General features: G+C 40.1%; 1 protein-coding gene across 1 annotated transcript; it reads left to right on the top strand.

Annotated features, from left to right (window-relative positions):
* Window positions 1-7328: 7328 nt before the first annotated feature.
* On the top strand, window positions 7329-22478 carry LOC308151158 (adhesion G-protein coupled receptor F1-like; the record flags this gene model as incomplete). The annotated part of the gene is made up of 3 exons (XM_080523981.1): window positions 7329-8081; window positions 8296-8337; window positions 22404-22478. 3 exons carry the CDS (start codon window positions 7329-7331, stop codon window positions 22476-22478), a joined length of 870 nt encoding a protein of 289 aa, XP_080380107.1.
* Between the last annotated feature and the right edge of the window lie 377 nt (window positions 22479-22855).

The following is a 22855-nucleotide window of genomic DNA, read 5'->3' as shown; positions in this document are numbered from 1 at the left end:
TGCCTGGATACCAGCACACCAATCCATCTTCATTACCATTTATATACATGTGGTTTATCTTTTGGCCGATGATGTATGCAGCACTAACAGACACCAACTCCACATAGCCTTCAATAAATTCCCTCCATAAATCCAACCACCACAATCTCCTTTCTCCATCATATTTAACATGGAAGATGGTCTTTCCATTAACATCTTTGGACCCTGCAACTGTTGACTTTTACCAGACTTTACTACCATTGTCTTCATCAAATACATAGTTAATTATCTTACCAAGCAGCTGGTCAGGTGACTTCATCATGATGCACCCTAACTGGAGTCCACCCCTCTTCCTACCTATATCCCTAACACGTGCACATACTGGATACACCACCAGTTTCCCAACCAGGCCAAAAGCTCAATCCTGCAACATACTAGGCAAGGCAAGGCAAGTTTATTTGTACAGCACATTTCATACAACAGGGGCAATTCAAAGTACTTTACATACAGCATTAAAAAGATACATCAAGGGGAGAAAAGTAAACAGATAAAAAAAAGGGGAAATTATATTAGAGTTTGGACCTGTTTGATTTCTTCAGGGAGTTTGTTATTGGAGCACGCAGCAGAGTGACTAAAAGCTGCTGCACCGTCTCAGCTGACCTTAGGATCCTTGCTGAAATATAAGGTGGGAGGAGATCTGATATGCATTTTGGTCCAAGACCATTTTGTGATTTTTATACAATTAGAAGTACTTTGAATTAAGTGTAGAGATCTCAGGATTGGTGTAATGTGTTCAAACTTCTTCGTTTTTGTTCGGACCCTAGCAGCCACGTTTTGGATGAGCTGCAATTTACGAAAAGCCCCTTTAGATAGGCCTGTTAGTAGACCATTACAATAATCAAATCTACTCAAAACAAATGCATGGATGAGCTTTTCACGGTCTTGTTTGGACATGAAATCATTCTTGTTATGTTTTTCAGGTGATAGTAGGCTGATTTAGTTTTTGTGGCTGTTGACGTTTAGATCGGAGTCTAGAATAACACCAAGATTTCTGACCAGTTTTTTTGTTTGAAGAGAGAATTAAGTTTTAACCTTTCAACTAACCTGCTAACTCCTATGTTATCTCCTATACTTAATAAAAGAAGAGAGCGCACACCACAGAAAATGTGACCGAGGTGCTGGCAACGGAACAAAATCCAATTAAAAGAAGTGGAAGCCGCACACTCAAGTTCCAGATGTAACAAATTCTGGCTTAATAGGACAACGGTTTCGGCAGTAGCCTTTGTCAAGTCTTAAATACAAACACACAGTGCAAGACAGCCATTATATAGTCAGGTAGGCTAATTGAGTAGACCTGTGAGAGCACACCTGAGTGGGATTACAATGACGTCATAAGTACATGAATTAAGAACAATCAAAACAATCAGTGTCACAAGTAGGCTATACACTAACTCAAGATTCTATGCACATGAATCGATTTATTGGTGAAGGCTAGATAGAAATAACATGTAGCCTAATGCATAGAGATGAATCCTGAAAGAAGAAAAGAAAAGAATCATACAATACTGTATATAGAGAACGGGGGGGGGGGGGGCTTCCCAGTATGAGGATGCTTAAAGGAGCTGCAGTGGTAGGTGTAGTTACACTGGGAGCAGGCTCCACAGCACCGATTACCATCTGGAATAGGTGTAAGAAGCAATTGACTGGGTACAGCACGGGTGGGAGGTAGATCAGAGTTAACTAGTCAATCTCTCAAGTTGCTACCCCGCTTAAACACAGTCAGGGGGGATCCCTAAAAGTATTATGCAGACTGGTATCAGATTAAAGTATATGCCAATGGTTATTAATGATACCTCTTATCTGTTCAGAATGTTTAGAATCCTGGGTAGAGAAAAATCTCCTATGCTCACTGTAAACTCTAAGAGGTCCCTGTTTAAAAAGCATGTTATTATATTTTAGATTTGTATCATCTAAACACATAAGAACATTTATATAATGTCAGGCAAAATAGCACCTTCCCTTTCCTAAAGTGATGTACTTTTGAACTCAGTTAATACATCTAAGCTTCTGTGAATTTGAATTGTTTTTCTACTGAATTGCAGGAATGACAATGTCAGTGAAATGGTGGTATATCTCCACCTTCCTGAGATGCTGCAACTTGGGAACATGTGTTTGCTTTGACATATCAAGACTCTTTTCGCAGGTAAGACATCCATTTGTGTTACAACATAAATAAATTAATAACAACAATTTCAGTGTTTGAACACAAAAACACTTTCAAGAACATTGGATGCTTTGCGTCTAAATTATTATTAGTGTATACCAAAATTATTTATTTATTCTGTTAACTGGTGAAGAGATTTCAACTCAACTCTAGGAATGACCTGAGTTGCATTTTAACAAAGACAGAACACCTGATGATTGTCCACAAGGGGGCTCTATGGCACTTATGGAATTAGAGAGTTAGAGAGTTATCTAAAAGTTAACACTGAATGCAAAGCCAAGCTCACATTACATTTACATTTTTGGCATTTAGCAGACGCCTTTACTATTCAAGAAATACAATATGATGGTATCTTTTATAGAATATATTTTAATGCTATGAACTCTGTTATTCTTGTTTCACAGAAATGTCCTCAATTCTTTGACAGAAAGACAGAATGTAAGTAATTTAGCAACTTGCATATTTCACTTTTACAAAGATAGTAAAATAAATTGAAATCATCTAATTTCATCAAATGCATTCATGAAATGTGAATAGCATAATGCAGTGAGAACACTTGTCTTCTATATCCTTATCTTAAATTGTCCACAGTACCCCCTGTATGAATGAATGAATGGACTTTATTGTCATTGCTACAGTACAGGTACCAAACAACGAAATTTAGGAAAAACTAAATCGGTGCTTTTTCGGTGCATTACAGAGACACCACAGAGACACCACAGAGACACCACAGATATTCCAGTGAAAGATTAAATGAGGACCAGTCTGAGAAACACCAGTTACCCCATCACAATCAATAACCAGATAAAAATCATAAAGCAACAACATCCTGATAGGTTTAGGTGTTGTTAGTACCAGTGGAGGCTCCTCCATAGAGGTGGAGGAGGCCTGGCCTCCCCAATAATTTGAGAGAAGAGAGAGAGATTTAAAAAAGCAATACTTATATTTATTTTATTTATTTATTTATTTATTTAACAAAAAACATATTTAATTTTTTTATATATTAATATTATTTCCGTTTTGTTCATAAATTAGATTTTTTTTCCATGGCTAAAACCCAATATTGCAATTGTAAAGCACCTACAGGCCAGAATCCCTATCCGTTTGTATTGAGGGAGGCCAGGCCTCCCCCAGGAAAGTGGTTTCTCATAGAAGTCAATGTAATGCAATTTTTTTCATGGAAATAGTGATTGGCCAAATCACTGAAAATGGGTGGGCAAGGGAGGCCTGACCTCACCATGCATTGAGTCCAGGGCTGAAAGATTGACATTTTGTTCGTCCAATCACATGAAGCCATTTTGAGAATTCGCCAGTCACTTCAGTCAAAGAAACACTCGCCATAGTGGCTACGAGTGTCCTATCAACTTGTCCAACTTGCAGGACACGTCTAGAACACCCATGGCTATTATCCCTGAAAATAATAGCTAATTTGGCCAAATACAAAAACAAATTAGCTTAAAATGACCTCGGAAGTCGGCGAGATTGTGTGCTTTGGCCAGCACAAAGACAGATAAGAAGAACAGTGAACATTCCATCGCGAGTGAAGCGAGCAAGCGGAAAAAAATTGGCCTCCTCAATTCTGGAAGTCACCAGCCTCCACTGGTTAGTACATAGGTTACTGTAACCGATCCCGTGATTGATGAAAGAGTGACAATTGTATTTTCATGATTCCTACCTGCTCCTATTGGAAATGCCACAGGTTTACCAATGTTTATTTCATATAATGAGAAAATACTAAATTCATTCGTTTTAAGTACAGCTGTGATTGATTTGGGTTGGTCACACATAATAAAACATCATCCGCATAAAGAGAGATTCTGAAATGTCTATGACCACTCTCAAAGGTGTGTTCTAATTGCCTCAGCCAGGGGCTCTGTCATGCCAGAATGAGTCTGTCTGCCAAATAGTGTCCGGCTTCTAAATATAAACATAAAAGCTACATTTTATAGGTAAGTAAGCTAGACTTGATACGTAAGTAAGCTAGGTACATAAACTAGCTAGCTATGATTGGAAACAAAGTAGTATCCAGTTATGGAATTATATTTATCACTACTTTGGCTGATGTGATGTGGGTTAACTAGCCAACTCAGCAACATTAGCGGAGCGAATTGATTAGCATGCTAGCAGCTGTTTTCATGTAAAATGGCCATGCCAACATAAAAGCTATAGCTGACTAGTGAGCCTGCATCAACCTTAATGCTATACAAGTGCAAGAAGATTACAGTTGTCTTCCCAATTTAAGATACACACATTAATAGGATGGACACTATTTGGCCCAGACTTATTCTGGCACCAAAGCTCCATGTTTAGGGCAAAGAACAGCGGTGATAAAGGGCAACCCTGTCAGGGAACCCTCTGCTGAGTAAATGGGGGAGATGTCAGGCTGTTAACCTCCACTGCTGCTTGTATGCCATTTTTATCCATTCTCTGTTGCTGCAAGAAAGAAACTAAATAAACATTTCCATTATTATTTATTTTCTCTGTAATATAATTTCTGCTTCACCCACCAGACTTTACAACAGACTCTCCAACAACAGCACCCGAAGACAGAACAAAATTATTGATGAATTTTCCAAAAACAACAGCTATGTAAAAGAAATTGTGTTTAAATGCATGACTTTAATGATATGAAACCTAATTAACTTGTGACAATGTTTATTTAATGTTTACACAGCCCCACCAACTCTGTATGAGTACATTGTTGATATTGAAGTGAACACCACAGACGTTAAAGTAATAGATCAACTAAGGACCAGTCTGAGAAACACCAATTACACCATCACAATCAATAACCAAATAAAAATCATTGATGTCAACTTCACTACAGGTAGGAACAGTCAGTTGAGAGTCTGGAAGTAATTGCATGGTAATTGTCTACCTATAATCATAATTAACTGAGAAAACTTTGGTGCATCAGTGCCATTCCTCCAGATGGAGAGTACTGCCAGTCGGTACTCCACCAAAGTAAGCAGTAACATCCTGATAGGTGATGGTGTTGTTACCATGTTGTAGGTTTTGTTCACTAATAGGGATGTACCCAAATATGAATATGTTATTCAGGAAAGCACAAATAATGCGATGGAAACAGATACAAATTCTACCCGAAGTTGCTGAAAAAAAGCCATCATTGACGTCTGTGCTTTCTTTAAATCAATTAATATCATTGTGGATGGCCACAAGATAAAAGTAAAACTTAGTTTAGTTTTTTTTTTTAAAAGAGAGAGAGAGATTAAAAGTATAGTATGAGGGATGTGGAAATATATTTCATAATTTATTATATACCAATATGAAATCATGCTTTGGTCCTCATATCGGCAAACCAATTCAAATATTCAATGTTGTTTGAAAACCATGCTCCCCATTCGCACAAATGGTGCAATGTTCAAAACTCCACTCTAGTGGGAGCTGGTAATTTCCATTTCAAACCCTAACTTGTGACCACGACAACAGTTTTTAACATACACAAAACATTTATACTTTTTGAGATAGAGCTGTCTGAATCTGGGCATGCTTTTCTCAAACTACTATTGTATTGCCGGGCATGTGATGCATAGGCGACTCCTGATTGGTTTAAATCTCATGCCACGAATACGCAGACACACACACACACACCGCTTCAAAATTGCATTGCCAATGAATATTAGATTAGAAAATACAACATTTGCCTGATTTAATATGACTTCCAGTATAAACCACGCATACGTCCGGTCTTCTATCCGAATGCAGATAATTTTTTCTGATACAAGATACAGATACAAATACAGATACATATAATGACATACATTCTCTGACACACATACTCTGTACACCAGTGGAGGCTGGTGACTTCCAGAATTGAGGAGGCCAATTTTTTTTCCGCTTGCTCGCTTCACTCGCGATGGAATGTTCCCTGTTCTTCTTATCTGTCTTTGTTAAAAATTAATAATTTGTGTTTGGCGGTACTGAAGGGATTGGGACACTCGCAGGATGGTGGATGAAGCAGCTTTTATTGCCTGCACAATGGGTCATCAAATAAACAAAACAATTGGCATGAATCTCTGGTCCGCCTGCAGCAGCTATTATTCCTTCTGCTCAGGCTCACAACATTCACCACAACATACTACATACAATCAATGACATGTCAAAAGCACTCAAACACTATGTCAATCAGACACACAACATACAATTCAGAACAATACATCATCCATTTCTAATATTTATCCTGCAGAACAGCACTCATACGCGTGTGGCGGAAAAAGGTACTACACGGAGGCCAGGCCTCCTGTTCCCACCCATTTTCAGTGATTTGGCCAATCACATATTGCCATGAAAAAAATTGCATTACATTGACTTCTATGAGAAACCACTTTCCGACAGGAGGCCTGGACTCCGTGTAGTACCTTTTTCCGCCACACGCGTGTATGAGTGCTGTTCTGCAGGATAAATATTAGAAATGGATGAAGTATTGTTCTGAATTGTATGTTGTGTGTCTGATAAAAAATATAATTATTGCTTTTTTAAATCTCTCTCTCTTCTCTCAAATTATTGGGGAGGCCAGGCGTCCTCCACCTCTATGGAGGAGCCTCCACTGCTGTACACCTCCATTCACTAAACAATATAATTTCTGCTTCAACCAACAGATTTGACACCATGTCCAACAACAACAACAACGAACTCTCCAATGACAACACCAGGTACTCTTAACACTGAAAACTGTTGAGAAAAAATGTGAGTTATGCAATCATTACAACACTAACCATTTTCAGAGAGGGTAGGTACTCATTAGTTGTCAAAAAAGTTCAAATAAAAAAGTCCAGATTTAGAATTTATGCTCAATGAATGAATGAATAAATAAATAAATCAAACGTTAATTGTATAGCAGTATTTCATACTAACTTATCCTTTTTTTTTCTTCTTTTTTTTAAAAGATTTTGTCTGCCAGGACAATGAATATGGTAATGACCGCTTGAATGACAGAGCAGTGGCAGAATGTAATGCAGATGAGGTCGGAAGAAAGACTGCGATTTGTGAAAGTAATGGAGAATGGAGACTCGTGGAAGACACGTGTACTAAAGCAGCTGATGCCCCCTTCTCCTCCCTGTTGTCGCCCTCCATTCCAGAAGCAGAACGAGAACTTTTAGATGTAATGTCGTACATTGGAGTGGGTATATCAATGGGAAGCTTGGTCATATGTCTCATTATTGAGGGGGTTGTATGGAAGGCTGTGACAGGGAACAGCACTTCCTACATGTGTCACGTCTCCATAATGAATATCGCTGTGTCTCTCCTGATTGCCGACATCTGTTTCATCATTGGGGCAGCGATATTGAAGAAGACTGAAAAACCAGACGAAGACCTCACAATACCAGTAGGTCCATGTAGCGCTGCAACATTTTTCATCCACTTTTTCTACCTCGCCCTGTTCTTTTGGATGCTTGTCACAGGCCTCCTTCTGTTCTACCGGACAATCATGGTCTTCTCCCACATGTCAAAGTCGACTATGCTGGCTATTGGCTTCTCACTGGGCTACGGCGGACCTCTTATTATCGCTGTGGTTACCGTGGCTGCAACAGCCCCAAGTGGTGGTTACATTAGGGAAAGAGAGGCGTGTTGGCTAAAATTTGATAAGACCATGGCCCTCCTGGCATTTGTGATCCCTGCCCTGGCCATAGTGTTCATCAACTTTTTAGTCCTGATTGTGGTTCTGTATAAAATTCTGAGGAGAGGTTCTGGAGACTCCAGACAACCAGATGAGAAGAATGCTATGATGGTCATCGCCAGGTGTCTGGCCATTCTGACACCCTTCTTTGGACTTACCTGGGGGCTGGGAGTAGGAACCATGACTAGTCCAGAGAATGTGGGCATCCATATTGCGTTTGCATTTTTCAATTCATTACAGGTAACTGCACATGTATTGGTGGGTTTCTGGTACATAAATCCTTGTTTCACATTTCCAAATGTAGTGTTTCAAAATAAGGGCATTTTGGTACAGTATTATGTTCTGAAGTATCAAATGATTACAATTGCATAACAATGTTCTGTGAAATACTGTACAGTGTGGTATGCACAGAAGATTAATACTAAATCCTTCATTCCATTTTTCCATTTCTAAGGGCTTCTTAATTTTGGTGTTTGGCACACTTCTAGATTCCAAGGTGTGTGTGTGTGTGTGTGTGTGTGTGTGTGTGTGTGTGTGTGTGTGTGTGTGTGTGTGTGTGTGTGTATGTGTGCGTGTGTGTGTGTGTGTGTATGTGGGTAAGAGTGTTGTGTTAGTGTAAATATGTGCTGATTCAAACATATCATCTACTTTCAGATCCGGGCAGCTATAGTAGGAACTTTCTCTTCAGCAAGCAGAGGCGCTAACCATAGGGTAAGAACTGTAAACACTTACCCTATTGTACAGTATGTACTGTTCTTTAATGTTAATTAAAAAGCTTATCATGTTGTGCTTATTTATACAGGTAGACTTATCACACTGTAAACTGTATTATTACTCTTTACAACAACACAAAACTACGAAGCCCTGGAGTGGCCACAGAGAGAAGAAAAAAAAGAAAACAAGGCCACAATTTACTACATCGAGCACAGGAAATGTAGTAAATCGTGCGTACGATGTGCATGAATCATGCAGCTAACCACAATGCTAAAGGAGTCAGCTCTCGGCTGGAATGTATGTAGGCACACTAATAGTTAAATCTAATCATGCTCCCATTGTTGTTTTTCCAGATTAATGCATCTGTAATCCCTGTAATGACAGAACATGACGTACCTGTCAGTACAGTGACAGGTATGGACTAACATTGATATCAGAGGGCGTGTAAATATATTAGCCTAGTTTGCAACATTGATTTCCCCATGTCTGTAGACCATTTCATGTTACTTGGGGATTGTAACATCCCATTACACAAGTATAAAATCGTAGGCTTCGGTTTTCTTGACATTGCAGCAAGAGAAAATGGCAATAGTTCTTCCAGTTTTATAGAAATTTAAGCGATTTAACAAAGGTAAGTGGTAAACTGTAAGGTTTTGGTGTATGTTGTGGACCCAGGTGCAGAGCAGAGAGTAGACGATAGACAACGATAGTAAATTAAAGTTGTCTTTACTGAGATCGGTAGTTAGGCAAAGTCCAAATAACGGTAATAAAGTACAAAGTACTGCAATAGAAAAATACTAAGACTGTTGAATTGTATACTGATTATTGTTGACTTTAATTTTCTGTAGCCTTACATGATCTTGTGATTTGGTTTAGTAAAGATTCATCTTTTAAAGGGCAACGATACCCTTGCACGTGATCGAGAGCAGACATGCAGAACTGTTGCATGCGTCATCAAAACCACCTCTAGTATTGTGACAATTAGACAATTGTGTTGCCATGTTTTCAGGGTTGTGCTTCATGAGAGACCTTACTTCTCTATGTTGACAATCCATTCTGCAGAAAGCCTTAATTGATCATAAACCATTGAAACTTGGGTAACTAATTGAATCATTGAATTTACAGATATCCACCACAGGACAAATAACGGAAAATAAAAGGAGGAGAAAACCGGACCCCAAAACAAGGCTGACATACAAAGCCTACTTACAGTACACTGAGTCTATGGAAAACCTACAGTAGGTCTGACCTGAAATTTGTGTTACAGAATGAGGAGGTGAGAGGTTCTGAGAGATGACACCTTGATGAGTCACCAGCACTTCAGGTATTTGTCATTGTCATTATATAAGCAATTCTATTTTATGAAGATAGTGGTAGGCTATTTCGTCATAAGTGGTGTTGGTAACAGTTCGCAATCATTTTAAATGTACTGTCTTCTTTTTTTATTACAGCTTTGATGCCCAGATGGGATGGGAAGGAACCACACCGAAGTCCCACTAGATGCTTTATGGACTATAATGATAAATGCATGCACACGGACACAACATTATTATTTTTTACCATTCTATTATTGTATTGCTCAATTGTATCTTGCCTAATGTTTTCCATTGCCATGAATTTTACTCTCTTGTACTTGTAATGGGATGTAATACACTTTTGGCACACATGGCAATAAGAAATCATGAATCTTGAATTATTATTATTATTATTATTATTATTATTGTTTAGCAATTTAAACGTGTCAGCCCTGCAACAACCCCACTGACAGATGACAGGTAGACAATGACAGGTAGTGTAATGGGGGAGTGGTTGTCTTGAGGGTGTGGTTGTCTTAAGGGAGTGATTAGGGTGGAGTTAACCAGCTATTGTTCCCACCCATTACCTCTGTGAAAAACGTCTCTGAAGACTGAGGCTGGATATCTTAGTACGGTGGTTCAGGGGGTATCAACATTCAAATATCCATGACTTCTTCAACTTGTTTCAGATTTCAATGTATGACACATCATTTTAAAGCTTACAATCTACCCTTTCATAATCTGGAAAAAATAGAAAATTGATTTTGCCCTAGTTGCGGACTTTTTAACCATGCCCTGTCACATATACACAGAAAGCATAGAAAACATAAGGCAATGGAATTGGAACAATAATGTATTCTGTGCCCCACAGGTGAGATGCCAGATACATTAGGTATTCCACTGGACATCGCTAGAGGCGGCCATATGTGCGGCGTCGATTTAGTGCAAGCTACCACCCATCAATTTAGTGCAAGCTACCACCCCGCCCCCCAGTCACCGAAACACCCGTCAATCAAAAACCCTGCTACTAGCGCCGCCGTCAACAAAATGTGGCCGGGGGGGGGGGGCACAATCAAAATCTTGTTCAGGACCAAAAAAGTTCTAGGGCTGGGCCTGCCTAGCGTACATCCAGTGGGGGGTGTACTGATGACCTCTTGGCTGGGACCCTGTTTGGGATCCTTGATGAGTCTTTGGTCCCTGTGTTCAGCTATGTTCATTTGCAATGATAGTCCCAGAAACAGTTATTTTCCTCTGAAAAGCAAAGACAAACATTACACTTTCTTCATAGCGGTGCGGGTGGTATGGTGCAGGTGCCTGGGGCATGGTGTGTTTGTTTGGTTGGGGCTCGATGTCCACATAATCATCGTCTGGGAAGTCAGTGGGTTGTTGGGTTTCTTTGTCCACTTCAACAGCCTTTTCAACCGCCTCTTCGTCACTCGCATCAGTGTCATCTGATTCCATCTCAAAATCACTCTACATTTTGGATGGCAGCATCACAGAATCACATCCTGCACACTGTATAGAAGACCTGTCTTTGCTGGTGGAATTCTGACATGGAAAAAGGTTTGGGCACCCCTGGTTTAAATGTCTGTTACAATTAATCTCCAAGGCTGTTGTTGTTGCTGTTAAAAACCATAGGTTCCTCTAAACAGTTATTCAAGGATGTCAGAATCAAGATAGTTCACTTCCACCATCAAGGAGAAGGCTACAAAAAACTCTTGCAACGTTTCAAACTACCCTGTCAGAAACATCATCAGAAAATGGAAAATAAATGGAACAATTGAAGTCAATGCAAGATCTGGAAGACCAAGAGAGTTTTCAGATAGAATGGCGCGAGATCTGGTGAGAAATGGTCAGAAGAACCCACACATAACTGCAAAAGAGCTGCAAAAAAGAGTAGCAGACACCAGTCTAGTTGTTCACAGGACAACAATACAGTGTATCTTAAACAACAAAGACCTACATGGCAGAGTTGCCACAAAGAAGCCTTTCCTACGACCTCAACACAATATTAAGCGTCTGATGTATGCAAAAGAAAACCTTGAGAAACCTGAAGCCTATTGGAACAATGTGCTTTGGACTGACAAAACAAAAAAAAAACTTTTTGGCCACAACCAAAGCCGGTATGTTTGGAGAAAAAAGGGTGAAGCATTTGTAGAGAAGAACACCTTGCCAACTGTTAAGCATGGAGGTGGATCCATTATGCTTTGGGGTTGTGTAGCAGCTGGGGGCACAGGCAATATTGTGGAAGGAAGAATGGATTCCATCAAGACATTCTAGAGGCTAATGTTCGAAGGTCAGTCTAGAAATTGAAGTTGAAAAGAGGTTGGGTATTCCAGCTAGACAATGACCCGAAGCATACCACAAAATCAACCATGAATTACCTCCAAGAAAGACAGATGAAGGTTTTTGGAATGGCCATCACAGTCCCCAGACTTGAATATTATTGAAAATCTGTGGAGAGCAACACATGCCGTGCATGCAAGAAGGCCGAAGAATATTTCTAAGCTAGAGGTGTTCTGCCAGGAAGAATGGGGAAATTTTTCAAAAACAAGAATTGAAAGACTTAGCTGGCTACAGGAAGCGTTTGCAAGCCGTTATAGTTGCCCGATGAGGAGTTACAAAGTACTAGTTGACAGGGTTCCCAAACTTTTGCACAAGGCCCTTTTCCTTGTTTTATTATTTTTAAACTGTAAAAAGTTAAAAATAAAAATGTATCTTGCTTTATAATGTGATGAAATGTGTCATGTTTAACATTGTACCATTTAGAGGTTAGGTTTGCTTCTTTTCACTTAGATATTAATTGTAAAAGGCATTTTGACTAAGGGTGCCCACATTTTTGCACCCCACTGTAAGTAATACATAGGAGTATTGCATTAGTTAACCTGAAGCAATAGATAGGGTGGTGGACCAAATGTTCACAGTAGAGAGCTAAGTATTTTCCAGGCTAAATAATTTCAATGCAAATTAATCCTATTCACACTTTCCAATAAGTGCACACAATACTGTTCAGCTAGCCTATTATGCTCTCTACTTATCATACTAAAAGGAATACATGCATCCTCCCAGTACACTTACATCCCTACATACAGCACTAGGGTTACACCCTAGTGGGCCTAACCCAGTCTCGCCTGCCCCTGAACAATGCAACAAGAATCCCCCAAAACATTCCAGAACATTCAGAACCTGTTTCTGTCTAATGCAACAAGCAGCTATCTGGACAAAGAAACAAAGGCCAGAAAAATGCCTTTTTAACTGATAAGATAGAGATACCGTTTCAAATACTGCTAAAGATAAGAGTTTCAAATACAACAACCAGAAATAATTTAAGTCATTTATTCAATTCTGGTCTAAACTCAGCATTTTAACACAGAAAAGACATTTAGAACGTAGTTATAATAATAATAATAATCAAAGACATTATATTTCTATTAGTATTTTTTACCCATATGTGGACATGTGAGAAGTGTAATGTCCCCATGTAATGTGTGAGGTGCACATGCTATTTTAACTACCAACCTTGCCCAGATATGTAGAATTGCAATAACAAGCTCAAAATCTAATTTGATGAATGTATTCCACAACAGCTAAATATCTACATGTTCTAGATATTGTAATCACAAAAAATATATATTTAAGGCATTTTACTTGAATCTTGACAAACCCATTCCAATAATGAGCATGAAGGAAAGTGGCCAGAGGGCAGGACCTCTAAACACATTTACCATACAATAGCATTGCGAGGATAAAAAATAGGACCAACTATGTCCATCTGGTCATTTACAGATTTTCTTTTAGGATAGCTATAAACGTGATGTTGTAATTTTGCAACTGTGGGCCTTACAGGAAAGAGTGACACTACTGTGAATGAATTACCTGTTTTGTTGAGGTCTCAAACAACATATACTGTAGCACTTTACATACTGTGTACGGTATTGAAGGACTTGTTTTAATGCATAATGAAGTTATTCCAGAAGGCAACATTTTAATAGAATAGATGGACAGACATTCACATTATGAGAAAACTATCAAGGTCAGTTAGCTGCTACTGTGCAGCATTCTTAAGTATTATACTGTACAACAGAGAATGTTGTTTTACTCTGCAACATTATTAATTGGGATTTCATGATTTGATCGCGTTTATCACTTATGTTTAATGTATGATGAAGAATGTTCCACCCTCACTTGTATATGGAATATGCCATTGTCATCCAATGAGTCTTTAGTATTTGTTAAAACCAATTAAAAGATGTAAAAAACAACAACTAAAGTTTAAGTATGTTTTTGCTTGGTGTAATTTGATGTATTTTTTGTACATGTACGGTATGTACGTCTGATCAAACCTGTCATGCCAGTGACCAGTAGCAGAGGTGTCAAGTAACGAAGTACAAATACTTTGTTACCTTACTTAAGTAGACATTTTGTGTATCTATACTTTACTGGAGTAATTATTTTTCAGCCGGCTTTTTACTTCTACTCCTTACATTTTCACGCAATTATCTGTACTTTCTACTCCTTACATTTTAAAAATAGCCTCGTTACTCCTATTTCATTTCAGCTTGTTTTCATTACAGCTTTTCATCGTTAAAAAAAACACACACAAAAAAAAACTATCCAGATAAGTCGCGCCATCCGGATAGAGTGAATTTGATTGTGGTTGGATGAGAAGTATAAACATTATACCATTCCGACACCCTATTGGTTTGTACGAGATGCATTCCATCTGCTGCACATGACACAAATCACACTCCAGCAAGGAAAGCAGATGTATGTAGCCAAAGATGTCTGTGACCGTGCCAGAGACTCAAAATAACAGCGAAATGTCCCAACCAAGCACCAGCATCAACCAGGTTGATAGCCAGGAAGATCAGCCAACCCTTCTCCATCCCTGGCCGTACCTGGAAGAATTTTTTGAAATGGTTGGATGCAAAAACAACTCCTTTCGAATGCGCTGCAAGCTCTGCGCACCCAAGTACCACGAGCTAATGGCCTTCAAAAACTCACCGTCTAATTTGAAAAAGCATATTGAGGTAAGCTGAAAGTTTGTTATTATCAGTCGACATTTTGTAGTAACCTAGTAACGTACTAATGGTAAATTTGCAATGTTTGCTATGGCTAAGAACATGCCATGATTTGCTTGCTAGCAGTAGGCTATGATTCAATGTTTCATTTGTAATCCTTCATGTGTTGAGGTCGGAGTTTTACCGTGTTTGTTGCTGTAAAGAGTTAATTATGTTCCCACGGGAGAAGAAATGTGCACGGTGTGTGCCATTAACACTAATGTTACTTTTCAGTCATGCCAGCAGCTGCTTGTGGTCCTAAAACAGCTTTAAGTGGCAATATTCTGGTCTGCTCAACATAATTGCATAGACCAGTGAAACTGCTCCCTAACTTGTAGTCTGACCTCCATTCATGAACTTCCAGCGTGACATTTAATACAGCGGAAGTCCTAGATAGTCTCAGCTTGTGGTTTGAGAGAAATAATATGAATCTCAATCTGTGCCTGTGCATTCATTTTCTCCACAGAAGAAACACCCCACTCGTCTAAAGAGGTACACACAACTTTCTTCAACAGCCCTCAAAAGGAAGTCATCCACTGAAGGTTCTTTGACCCCACCCTCCAAACAAACCAAGCTGTGGGAGGCTCGAAGAGTGTCCCAGGCAAGTGTGGATGAAGTAGTCCTCAAATTCATTGTCCAAGGCTTGCACCCACCACACATTCAAATTCAAATCAAATCAAATTTTATTTGTATAGCGCATTTCTTACAAGATGCAACTCAATGCGCTTCACACAATGAAAATGTTCAGTCAATCAGTCAATCAATCAATCAATACTGACAGAGCCGCGAGCAGGCAAAAGTAAAAAACCTGTATACTATGTAGCCAGGAAAAATTCCCTTGCAGCCCTCTACCAATAGAGCGACTACTAGCCAGTTTGCTTACCAGTACCCAGCGGTCCCCCAGGGGAGGCCAGGACCACCGGCACAAAGCAAGCAAGCAAGGGCAAAAACCTGTACACCATGTATCCAGGAAAAATTCCTTGCATATTATCGGCGTACACACTGTCCATAAATTTTGTGTTGTATTTGCATCGTTCTGCATCCAGTATGGTCACAGGTCCTGCCAAAAGAGAAACTTAAGCACAGTTATGATGCAACAACACAATAGAGACAATAAAGATGACAGCAATACAACCTGATGGTGGTCCTGGTACACCCTTGTACCGGTTCCAGTACTGCTCTAGGTGCTATTTGGAGCTGACAGTGCCTCATCAGCACCCGGGTCCATTTTCCTGTCAACACAAATCTCAAAACATGGTGTAATGGCCTAGTGATCCTAGTTCTATAATGTCCAATGTCTCCCTTAGTATCAAAAGGCGACATTGAATAAGTAGGTCTTGAGGTCACGCTTAAAAATGTCCTGAGTTTTAGACAACCTCAGGCCCTCAGGTAGGGTGTTCCACAATCTAGGAGCATATATGCTAAAAGCTGATCCTCCAAATCTCTTTGTCCTAGCCTCTGGCACTATTAAAAGTTCCGTGCCACTAGACCGTAGGGGTCTAGCTGGTGTGTATCTTATGAGCATGTCCACCATGTAATTGGGTGCATCACAGTGAAGTGATTTATAAACTAGTAAAAGGATCTTAAAGTCTATTCTATGACTGACAGGGAGCCAGTGTAGTGATCTCAAGACAGGTGTGATGTGCGCTCTCCGTTTGGTCCTAGTAAGGACACGAGCAGCAGCATTTTGAACCATTTGTAGTCTATTTATCATTGTTCAGCAACAGGGCTTCATTGAGCTTGTGCAACATCTTCAGCCAAATACAAATGTCATGACGCGTAATACTGTTGTTAACAAAGTCACAAAGGCCTCTGTTGAAATGAAAAGAAAACTGAAAGCTGCCCTTAGTGAAATTGAGTTCATAGCAACAACAACAGACTGCTGGACGGCACACCGTCGCGGTTTCATTGGTGTCACTGCGCACTGGTTTAACCCCCAGACCATGCAGAGATCCTGTGCTGCCCTGGCATGCAAGCAACTTAAAGGGTCACATACCTTTTCTGCCCTGGCTGGTGCCCTAAATGATATTCACACAGAATTCAATGTCAGAGAGAAGATTGTTCGCACTACAACTGACAACGGATCAAACTTCCTGAAAGCCTTCAGAGTTTATGGGCAGACTGACGAGAACAACAATGCTGAACCTGTAGGAGAGGGTGATGGAGAAGAGGATGATGGTGGCCAAAATGATGATAACGATGAAGAAGAGGAAAGCCTTGAGGGTGTTGAATTTGTTGATGCCGGAGCCCTGTTGGAAGAAGATGACTACTTAGAATACCAGCTACCCAAGCACCATCGCTGCGCCTGCCACCTCCTCAATTTAGTGTCCACAGTTGATGCTTCAAAAGCAGAGCTCAACCCACTGTACAAGCGCGTGTCAAGGTCCACATTTGCCAAATGCTCTAGCCTGTGGAATAAAAGTTCAAGATCAACCACCGCATCTGAAGTAATTGAAGACCACTGCAAACTCCAACTCGTAAGGCCTGTTGCTACAAGGTGGAATTCACTCTTCTCAGCCGTAGAAAGAATAGTGAGAATAACACGAGAACAAGGCGAGGGAGCCCTTGCAGCTGTCTGCAGTGAACTAGATACACCCAAGTAAGTGCGTGTTTTTCTGCCTTACAGTTAATGAAGTGATTAACAATAGATTAAGTCACAGTTTTATACTTGGAATACTGTAGAACACGTATGCACTATGCCAATATGCAGTCCCCATATTTACTATGAATGTGATTTGTAGCAACACAACTTCAAGTCTCAGATGACAATATTTTTCCTTTTTAATGATCAGTTCCTCCAGTTGAAGGTGCTACATCAAGTAGACTTAATGTTCCATGTTGTGTTTTTCTCTTCTTCTTTGTACAGGTTTACTCCAGTGGAACTTGCATTTCTTGCAGATTATGCGAAGACAATGAGCCCAGTTGCAAAGGCACTGGATGTTCTTCAGGGAGAAACCAGTGTGCAGATGGGATGGTTGGTCCCCACCATAACTCTGCTAAGGACCAAGCTACAGCACCTTCAAGTCGCCTCCAAGTTCTGTGAGCCTTTGATTGCTGCACTTCTTTCAGGCCTTGAGAAACGCTTCGGAGAGATGCTTGCAGATCCAGAACTGATAGCCGCAGCCATTCTAGTTCCCAAATTTAAGACCTGTTGGACAAGTGACGAAAATATCCTCAAACTTGGTAAGTGTCTCACTTCCGCTTAATATGTGTAACTAATTTCTATGAAGCCAGTGAAATTAGTTTGAAATTACATTTAATGACACACACACACACACACAACACTATCCAATACACAGTTACAATACTGCCATATAGTCTAAATTGTCATGATTTTTGTTTTTTATTCCACAGGCCTTCACTATATCAGAAGCCACTTGGACTGTCAGGCCGAGAAACACTTCAGTGAGGGCTCCCAATCGTCTGAGGAAGAGGACTTATATTCCTCCTTGAAGAAGACCGGCCCTCTTGAAACGTCCCAGCAGTTGGACTTAATACGGGACTCCCTGCCTCAGCAGCCTGTGAAAGACTGTTTAGTGTCGCAGGGCTGATCTTCAGGCCAAAAAGAGCATGCATTGGCTCAAAGAACTTTGAGAACCTGCTGCTTTTGCGGCTGAACAAAGCTTATTGGTAACTCTGATGCTGATGTAGATTGTGTGTATGTGTGTGTTTTTTCAGGAAATATTGAATCACTACTTTGTTATGGTTTGTATGGTTTTGCCCTCACAGTTCCAATAAAGGCTATTGACTTTTGACTTTTGACGTTTGACTTTTGACGTTTGACTTTTTGCACCATTACAATACTTAGGCAACTAGTCATCATATCTTCCGTGTTCACATGTTAATGCTCAGTAGTACACATATATGGTTCTTTAATGTATTTGCATTGTACTAAAATGTGTTCATTTTCAATGGGCATAAATGCGTCTGAAACAAGTGCATCCCAAATGTTTCAACATTTTAATAATAACATAATAGTCATTATGGCCTTTAGAAAAAAAAAAATGGGGGGGAGGTGGGGTAGTGCACTATAGGCCCCTGTGGCGTGGCCTAAGCTTTTGTCCTTAATGGCATTTTTTTCCCCTTACATTACTTTTACTTTTGAATGAATGAATGAATGAATGAATGAATGAATGGACTTTATTGTCATTGCTACAGTACAGGTACCAAACAACGACATTTAGGAGGGGTGGCTCCCCTGGTGTTAGGAAAGGGAAAAAAAAAAACTTTTAGAAAAAGAATAAAATCACAAGAAGGTAAGGAGCTGGTTTACATAAATAAAGGCTATGTACACAATCCACTGTACTATACTGCACAGATAGTCAACTAGGGTTGTCATATTGCACAATAGTATTTTTTCACGTTATTTAAAGTGTCACAGTTTGCAGGCTTGAAATGTACATGTTTGTGCCTCAGCACTACACCTGATTTTTTCAGTCCAGCAGCTGCCATACAATCCGTCCAGACTGTCCTGGGCCCAGAACTTAGGTCTTTGCTGTGTTCAGGGCCTTGACGGCCCTGTGGTAGAAGCAGTTCTTCAGTCTGTTTGTCTTAGCGGCCGGGGTCCTGTACCTCCTTTTCGAGGGCAGCCTGATAAAGTGTACGTGCCCAGGGTGGGTCGGGTCCCTGGAGATCTTGGAGGCCTTCCTGAGACAGCGTGTGTTGTACAGCTCTTCCAGAGAGGGGAAGAGCTTTAAGTAGTTTTGAAACCAGTACTTTTATACTTTTACTTGAGTAAAAAGCTTGAGTTGATACTTCAACTTCTACAGAAGTCTTTTTAAACCATAGTATCTATACTTCTACTTGAGTAATGAATGTGAATACTTTTGACACCTCTGACCAGTAGCACCGCCACCCCGCCCCGTTGGCCCTGCCCACCCAAGGTCTTGGTTCAGGTGCCGGGCCTGGTTTCGGGGTCATTGCCTACCTGTACAGCAGGGGTGCCCAATACGTCGATCGCGATCGACCGGTCGATCGCAAAGGTAGTATGGGTAGATCGCATGGCATTGAACAAAACGAAAAATAAATAAATAAATCGCCTATCATCCATCCTCACTATGGCTTTTGCCACTTGATTGACGTACAGGTAAGCCAGTCTGAGATCTGATCTTTTCACCTACACCTAACACGCGGTTCACCACGCATGCGCAGTCAACAGCACCAACTACAAAATACAAAATACCGGCGAGACTAATTACCTAGTTAGCCTTCCAATTTCTACTATTTACTATATAATACTAAATAAAGGCTATACAAATGAGTGGGGAAGCTGGACCAAGTAAGAAACCAATAACGTATAACTTCCATCCAGAATGGGAGGAGGACTTTTTTACACGATGTGATATTGGAAATGCGTCTGTCTGATCTGCAAATCTACGATGGCTATTTCGAAGAAGGGAAATGTGGCAAAAGAGCGAAAACGTACGGCTGCAACGATAGCTTCTTATCGCGTCAGTCACGTTCTTGTTAAACACAAGAAGTCATTCAAAGACGGCGAAATTGTGAAAAAAGTTTCTCGAGGCTGCAGATTGCCTTTTCGATGACAGATCCAGGAGTGGCTGATGACACCTTGCAACCAGCTCCTACAGCCCTGACTATTAGAAACTAGCTGCCTCTTCCCAGTGCCAGGTCTCCCACTAAGGTAGAGAAATGCATTTATTTCCTCCTTTCAAACTAGGGAACTACCTGTTTTGTATCTGGTTTACTTTTCTGTTTGTTGGATCAGTAGTTGGCTATGGTACTGCAGACTGGCTGTCAGTGTGTGAGTGAGAGAAAGTGAGTGAGTGTGTGTGTGTGTGTGTGTGTGTGTGTGTGTGTGTGTGTGTGTGTGTGTGTGTGTGTGTGAATGTGTGTGAGCGAGAATAGCAAAGAGGGAGGGTTTGTGATAGTCTTCTCCTGTGGCTGTGTGACAGAGAGAGGGAAAGTGTATTGTGAGTTTACTATGCAGGCTGGGAACTGTGTGTGTGTGTGTGTGTGTGTGTGTGTGTGTGTGTGTGTGTGTGTGTGTGTGTGTGTGTGTGTGTGTATGTGTGTGTGTGTGTGTGTGTGTGTTTGTAGTACGTGCATGTACGTTTGCGATGTTGAAACTAGACTGGTAGATCTTGGCAGACTGGCTACTTGAAAAGTAGATCTTGGTTCCAAAAAGTGTGAGCACCCCTGCTGTACAGTATCCTTACTGAAGAGAAGTTGACGCTCATGCTTACCATAGTTACATGATGGTGCAGTGTGTGTCTGGACTGTAAGCTTCCTGGAGAAATATGATCATTTGTTGAATGTCACACAGAGAAGTAAGCAAGGTAAGACTTAATCAGGTGTTTAGTTATTAAAAAGTATTTCAATGATATGCTCAATGACAAGTTTTGGTCAGACCTAGCTATTTGGCTTTTCAAATGAAAGTAATGTCTAGCATGGTAATTACTAAATAATTACATGCATTGTGCTATTTGGTAGTTGCTGATTCTATTTGATATGTTTAGGTACAGTGAGCACCAGTACATATTAATTGTGACCACATCATTTCTTTATGGATATTAACTGAGAAAGGACTGTTAAACAAAGCAATTTTAAAATGTTTTGCAGTTTTTATAAGTGTTCACATATGTACAAGGCCAATATTTAATACTTCTGTTCTGCATAATATGCACATGGTCATCTAATGTCTAGAGATGTTTCATTGAAAGCTAATAGTGCCCTAGACTGTCAATACAATGTGATTAGCGCATGTATAAATTCCACATATTTTATATGCTTGCATACAACAACAGAGCTCATTTATATATATTTATAATATATATATATATATATATATATTATATATAACAGCTTGAGAATATCAGTTGTTTTTCACTATGACAAGCTGGTGACTTAAATTATCTGTTCTGTCTAGCAAGTCTGGGTAATACAGGGAAGCTATACCTAGTTTAGAGGACTCAGTCAGTACTGTGAGAGTAGTTAAATATCCCCCTCTGTAAATACTGTGTTGAAAGCCAGATAAATTCATCGATGGTGTCCATGTCTCCTCACTTTATAACTTGATAGAACGAGCGCTATGTTGCAGTACAAGATACAAGGTGTTTATTTGTAACTCCGGTTATACAAGTACAGGGGGTGGGGGGTCTCCATTTAGGGTGCATAAGAAGACATAGAGAATATCATATATTTTTAAAAAGAGGTAAAAACTAAATAAATTAAAAATTATCGAATTAATTATCGAAAATGATACGCACAAAATATACATTTGTAACATGTAATATGTTTGTGTGTGTATGTGTGTGTGTGTGTGTGTGTGTGTGTGTGTTATTTATTTAGCAGTCTTATGGCTGGGGGAAAAAACTGTTCTTCTGTCTGTTGGTGCAAGTTCTTCGGCTCCTGTACCTCCTGCCCGAGGGTAGCATGGAGAACAGGCTGTTATGTGGGTGTGGGTCCTTGTCTGCCTCGTCTGATCTGTATCTTGTAATGGTTGAGTAATATGTTCCCTTTCTCTACATCATCAGGTACTGGAGGGCATTGTATGTATCAAAGCATTGGACCTGACAGCTTTGTCACAGAAAGCAGACCAGCAGTGCTAGGTAACTTACTGAACAGCTCTTTCTGCATTCAACCATGCCACACTACGCTTCTGTACTTTGCTTGCTTGCCAAACTACAGTATAAGACAAGATAAGTTGGTTAACTTAAGGTCTTAATGGTACCAAGGCTGTTTACCAAAAGTTTCCTGGTATAGATAGATAGATCACAAACAACTCACATCACAAACAACAATAACAAAATAAAGTGACAATAGAATAAAATAGACATCTGAAACATCATACAAACATTACTGGGGCAGCTGTGGCGCAGGAGGTAGAGCTAATGATCTGTCTAATGATCGCCAGGTTGGCAGATCGGCGGTTCAAGCCCCGACTGGCCACATGTCGAAGTGTCCTTGTGCAAGATACTGAACCCCA

This window comes from Nansenia antarctica, assembly GCF_963989245.1.
Source record: "Nansenia antarctica genome assembly, chromosome: 1".
NCBI lineage: Eukaryota > Metazoa > Chordata > Actinopteri > Argentiniformes > Microstomatidae > Nansenia > Nansenia antarctica.
Note: the sequence above shows the minus strand (reverse complement) of the source record. Positions and strands in the feature narration are given on the sequence as shown.